The sequence below is a fragment of the Myotis davidii genome, unplaced genomic scaffold, assembly GCF_000327345.1.
Source record: "Myotis davidii unplaced genomic scaffold, ASM32734v1 scaffold944, whole genome shotgun sequence".
Classification (NCBI taxonomy): domain Eukaryota; kingdom Metazoa; phylum Chordata; class Mammalia; order Chiroptera; family Vespertilionidae; genus Myotis; species Myotis davidii.
The window spans coordinates 567,351-573,171 of record NW_006296283.1 but is presented as its reverse complement, the minus strand read 5'-3'; the positions used below and the strand labels follow the sequence as shown (position 1 = coordinate 573,171).

At 44.0% G+C, this 5,821-nt stretch overlaps 1 protein-coding gene across 10 annotated transcripts in view; it reads left to right on the top strand.

Annotated features, from left to right (window-relative positions):
- Positions 1 to 5,821, top strand: part of ERC1 (ELKS/RAB6-interacting/CAST family member 1) — a 496,604-nt gene that overhangs the window by 83,321 nt on the left and 407,462 nt on the right. For all 10 annotated transcript variants that reach the window (XM_015568838.1, XM_006771286.2, XM_015568837.1 and 7 more), the window contains exon 4: positions 4,085 to 4,159. In XM_015568838.1, coding sequence (XP_015424324.1) covers positions 4,085 to 4,159 — 75 coding nt within the window. The remainder of the gene's footprint in view (positions 1 to 4,084; positions 4,160 to 5,821) is intronic.

The following is a 5,821-nucleotide window of genomic DNA, read 5'->3' as shown; positions in this document are numbered from 1 at the left end:
TATTAGGTGGATTGTATTGAAAATTATGAGACTGGATGAGAACACCAAAGGAATTAGTAAATTGGAGAAGAGGACTAAGGTTTGATGCCTGCGGCACTCTAAGGAGTTAAGCCCTATCGGTCACCTCCAAGGAGGGTGCCAGTGGGGGCCCCCTGATCGCCCTGCCAGTCACCCCGCAGATCGGCTCTGATTGCCAGCCAGCCCTACCCATGCATGAATTCCGTGCACCAGGCTTCTATTTCAAATATAATGTAGTAAATGTTAAAGGACAGTTATATAGTATGTGGTATCCTATATAATAAAGTGGGAATATACAAATTGACTGTCACTCTGCCACAAAGATGGTGGCGCCCACAGCGGAGGCCAAGTTCCCATAATGAGCTTTAACGAGCAATTAGCAGGGACCTGAGCCTGTTCCCCCCCGCCGACATCCCCCCCCTCGTGGGGCTTGACAGGGGCCTCAGGCCGCGCACCCCACCTGGCAGGGCTTGAGGGGGAACCTCAGGCCATGGCCCCCCTGCCAGGTGGGGCTTAACGGGATCTCAGGCTGTGTCACCCACCCAGCGGGGCTTGACAGGGGACCTCAAGGTTCACCCCCTGCCCTGGCCCAGGCTGGGATACCTCAGGCCGCTCCCCCCACCCCGACTCCAGGCGAGGGGACCTGAGGTTGTGCCCCTCTGCCCAGCAGGGCTTGACAAGGGTGTGACTGGCCGGGTCTGTCTGGATCTAGCCCAATGGGGGGGCGGGCTGGCTGGGCCTGGGTCTTGCGCGATTTTGAGGCGCACGTGAGTGGGTGGGGACTTGACTCTGGGTCCTGTGGTGCACCCCAGACTCTGATAGGAGGAAGATTTTCATATACATTTTACTAATTTTCTTTCATCTCTGACACTTCTATTATAGAGAAAGGGTAAATAGCAATATTAAGATATTTCCTCTAATTAATTACCTTTTAATGTACACAAATTTTGTGCACTGAGCCACTAGACCAGTGATGGCGAACCTATGACATAGGTGTCACAGATGACATGAAGACTCATTTTTTTGGTTGATTTTTCTTTGTTAAATGCCATTTAAATATATAAAATAAATATCAAAAATATAAATCTTTGTTTTACTATGGTTGCAAATATCAAAAATTTCTATATGTGACACGGCACCAGAGTTAAATTAGGGTTTTTCAAAATGCTGGCACGCTGAGCTCAAAAGGTTCGCCATCACTGCACTAGACTATACTAATAAAAGCCTAGGTGACTGTCATGCCCTCGCATCATCACAAGATGGGCGCTACAAGATAGCCACTCCCCATGTCGTCACAAGATCACAACACCTCCACATTGTCACAAGATGGCCACCACAAGATGGCCATCACAGAGATGGCCACCCCCATGTCGCCACAAGATGGCCGCTGTAAGATGGCCAGCAGGGGAGGGCAGTTGGGCACAACTGGGCTGGCAGGAGAGGGCAGTTGGGGGCGACCGGGCCAGCAGGGTTGGACAATTGGGGACAGTTGGGCTGGCAAGGGAGGGCAGTTAGGTGGGGACCAGGGGAGCGGTTAGGGGTGATCAGGCTGGCAGGCAGGTGAGCGATTAGGAGCCAGCAGTCCAGGATTGTGAGAGGGATGTCTGACTGCTGGTTTAGGCCTGATCCCATAGGGGACATCTCCCAAGGGGTCCCAGGTTGGAGAGGGTGCAGGCTGGGCTGAGGGATACCCTTTCAGTGCATGAATTTCGTGCACTAGGCCTGTAGGGAGAAATAAGAGGAAGTGCACATAATTCAGCACAGGAGTAGGAAGGGGTTAAAAGAGTCCTCTTTACCTAATTCTTGAAACTTTAGTAGCCATTTGTTATTCATTCATTCGATGTTCATTGTTTAAATATCTGTTAAGTACTTATCAGTGTATCAGCTACTGTTGTAGGCACTCTGGATTCATCAGTGAATGAAATAGGGACCCTGGCCCTTGGGGAGCTTACATTTTTATAGGGGGAAATAGATAATAAACACATAACAAGTAAACAAATTACATAATGTGCTAGAGAGGATAAGTGCTATAGCAAAAAGGAAAAGTAGAGTAAGGTAAAGGGGAAAGGACACGTGGGTTCTTATATTAGTTTTAAAATAGGTTAGGTTGCACTGAGAACATTAAACATTAATATTTTTATGGAAGATTTCAAACCTATACAAAAGTAGTGAGAATAGTATAATGAATCTCAATATGCTTATCATTCAGATATTCCAGTTACCAAAATTTTGCCACACTTGCTTCCTTTTTAAAAATTTTTCTTCACCAAGATTTTAAAGCAAATTCCTAAAAGGATGTAATTACCTCTGTAGACTTCAGTACGTATCTATAAAACATATGGACATCATCTTGCATAACCACAATGCGATTATCACAACTAATAAACCTAAAAACAAGAGAAGAGATATTTGAGCCAAGACTTGAAGGACAGGAAAGAGTTTAGGCAACAAGAACATCTGATGTAACTGGAGAATGCCTAGCATATTTGAGGGATAGTAAGGAGTCATAGTATGGCTTAAGCATAGTAACTGAGCGAAATGGTAAGAGATGGGGTCTGAAAGGACTGTGGCTCTACTTTGAGTCAGATGGGGAGGCATGACAGGGTTTTGAGCAAAGGAGTACCAAGATCAAATTTATGTTTAAAAGGGATGCTCTGAGTGCTCTGTTGAGAATAGACTGCAGGGAAGCGAGATAAAGAGTGAGAGCCTGATTGTTGTTGGATTAAAAGGTATATTTTTGTTAGTAGTAGCAGTGGAGATGGCAAGAAGTGCTTGGATTTTGGATATATTTTGAAGACAGAGTTAACTGCATTTCCTGACTGGCTGTGGCTTGAAAGAAAAAAAGAAGGCATTAAAAAGATTCATTGGTTTTTGACCTGAGTAACTGGAAGGATGGAGCAAGTTTTTGGAGCATCACCAAGAGTTTAATCTTGGGTATGTAGAGTTTGAGGTAGTTGCTAAACATACAAGTGGGATACCTAGTTGAATATTTAAGACTGGAGTTAGGGAGAGAGGTAGCAGAAAGGGTAGTGTGTGTTAACAGTGGTTTTTGTCATTATCAGCAGCCAGATGGGTAGTGTGAATGTTCAGAAATTATTGGTATTTCAACTGTTTACTGTTCATAATTTAGAACTTCTGTCATTTAATTACGAATACTCTTCCAGGAATAGATAGCTCAATGAAGTTTGCATTTCTATTTTCTGTTTCTCTCAAACCATTCTTCCTGTTCAGGCAAGAATGAATAAATTAGGTGAAAGGTATAATTAAAGTATACATTTCTTTTTATTATGGCTAAGCACTCTCAGTTGGAAAGTATTCATCTGGGTATTCTTTGGGGAACACTAGAGACTGTCCAGAATACTTTGGAAGTACTGACAAACTCAGAGACATTCTCAAAATATGACAAAATATTTTGAGGTGTTCTGGTAACTTCAGGGTGGGTGATCCTTGGAGACCCTAATTGTGATATTACTACCATCACTTCCTTCCTTCCAGAACCTGAACTCACTAAAATTTGGATTAAAAAATAGCCATGTTTTCCTGATATTTTCTAAACATGAATTACTTATGAAACTTGTTCAGCAGTCTTATCTTTTTCTTTCTATTTGTAGCCCCACTGGAGAGAGATTTTCATCATTGGTAGCCAGGTGGTTGCTACTCTGGGGGTGGATCTTATGGAAAGCATGTTATCAACGCTAGTGCTTATGCAATGTATACTGATTGTGACTGCTTTTATTTCTCCTTTTAAAAAGGGAATATTTCTAATCCCCTTTTTGGATCATTTGGAGTTCTGATTTTGTCTTAGAGTCATGTAGGGGATGTGTTGTAGTTTCAGCGGTTGTAGTAGCTGGGGTCTGTGAGACTAATTTTAAGTAACTGGGTGTTCAGAGATTGGAACCCTCCTAAGCCTTTTTAGCCTGTATACAGTCTGTGGGTTACCTGTTTCACAGAGAAAGGCCAGGAAATAGAGAAGGATCAGGGTATTTTACAAGCCTGGGAGGACCACCTTTTGTACACAGTTACTCTTTCTCCCCCCACTTACTCTTCTTTTGTTTCTCTTGTATAGGAGATGCATCGGAGATTTGAGAATGCCCCTGATTCTGCCAAGACAAAAGCTCTGCAAACTGTTATTGAAATGAAGGTAAGTAAGAATATAATAATCTTATGAGTTATTTTACACATGTAAGGGATCACACACTGTTATGTATGAGTTTTAAAAAATGGTATCGCCGAAACCGGTTTGGCTCAGTGGATAGAGCGTCGGCCTGCGGACTGGGGGGTCCCGGGTTCGATTCCGGTCGGGGGCATGTACCTGGGTTGCGGGCACATCCCCAGTGGGAGATGTGCAGGAGGCAGCTGATCGATGTCTCTCTCTCATCGATGTTTCTAACTCTCTATCTCTCTCCCTTCCTCTCTGTGGACAATAAATAAAATATATTTAGAAAAAAAAATGGTACTATATAATAACTTAAAAAAAAAAAATACTATGACCAACTCTTCTCCTTCTCTGTGAAAAACAAAAAAAATATATTAAGAAAAAAAAATGGTATCCTATATAATAAAAGGGTAATATGCAAATTGACCCTAATGGTGGAACGACCAGGTACGACTGGTCACTATCACGCGCACTGACCACCAGGGGGCAGATGCCTAACACAGGAGCTGCCCCTGGTGGTCAGTGTGCTCCCACAGGGGGAACTCTGCTCAGCCACAAGCCAGGCTAATTGTTGTGAGCGCAGCAGCAGTGGCGGGAGCCTCTCCTGCCTCCTCGGCAATGCTAAGGATGTCCGAGCGTTTCTGGGCTGCCAGAGGGATGTCTGGCTGCCAACTTAGGCCTGATCCTCCCCGGGCAGCGGGCCTAAACTGGCAGGTGGACAGCTCCCAAGGGCTCCAGGCTGCGAGAGGATGCAGGCCAGGCTGAGGGACCTCCCCCCCCCCATGCACGAATTTTTGTGCACCGGGCCTCTAGTGTAATAATATTTTACTCATTTTGTAAATTGAAAAGAAATAATGACACTTAGTGAAAATGACACTTTAAAAGAACTTCAGTTTCAGTTCCTTTTAGTTACAGCACATAACTCAAATTGGACCAAAAGGGTTGTCCAGAATTTCTTTCAGTCAGCTATTCTCAAACCTTTAATATCAGGACCCCTTTATACTCTTAAATGACAGGTTCATTTCATTCATTTCTAGAAAATGTCTGCTAAATATCAAGTCTGAATAACCATAGTTTATCTGTTGTTCTTTCTAATAAAAATAGTTTTCTATGAAAAAAAGTTGCTAATTCAGCTTGTAATTCAAAGAAGCACACAAGTACTGTTCCTGGGGATAGTTACAATACTTCTTACAGCAGAAGTACCAGCCTAGTTCCTTCCCATTTTATCACACAGAATATTAAAATGCTATGTGCTCAAAGCTTGAGATTTATTAAAAGTAATAAAGTAACAAGACATTAAATTAAGCAGTCTTTAAAATTTTCTTTTTTTTTCTGTGAGTGCCTGACACTGAAGAATACAATGACTACTGTGGTTTGGTGCTACTGCCCTTTGTCCTAAGGCACTTGCAGTTTTGCCCACCATTGCCTTTATACCTTGACTAGAGGCCCGGTGCACAAAAATTTGTGCACTCGGGGGAAGGGGAGGTCCCTCAGACCGGCCTGTGTCCTCTTGCAGTCTGGGACCCCTCGGGAGATAATGACCTGCTGGCTTAGGCCTGCTCCCGGGTGGCAGAGGGCAGTCCCAATCCCTAGGTGCAGCCCCTGGTCGGGCTCAGAGCAGGGCCGATTGGGGAGTTGGGGCGCCGC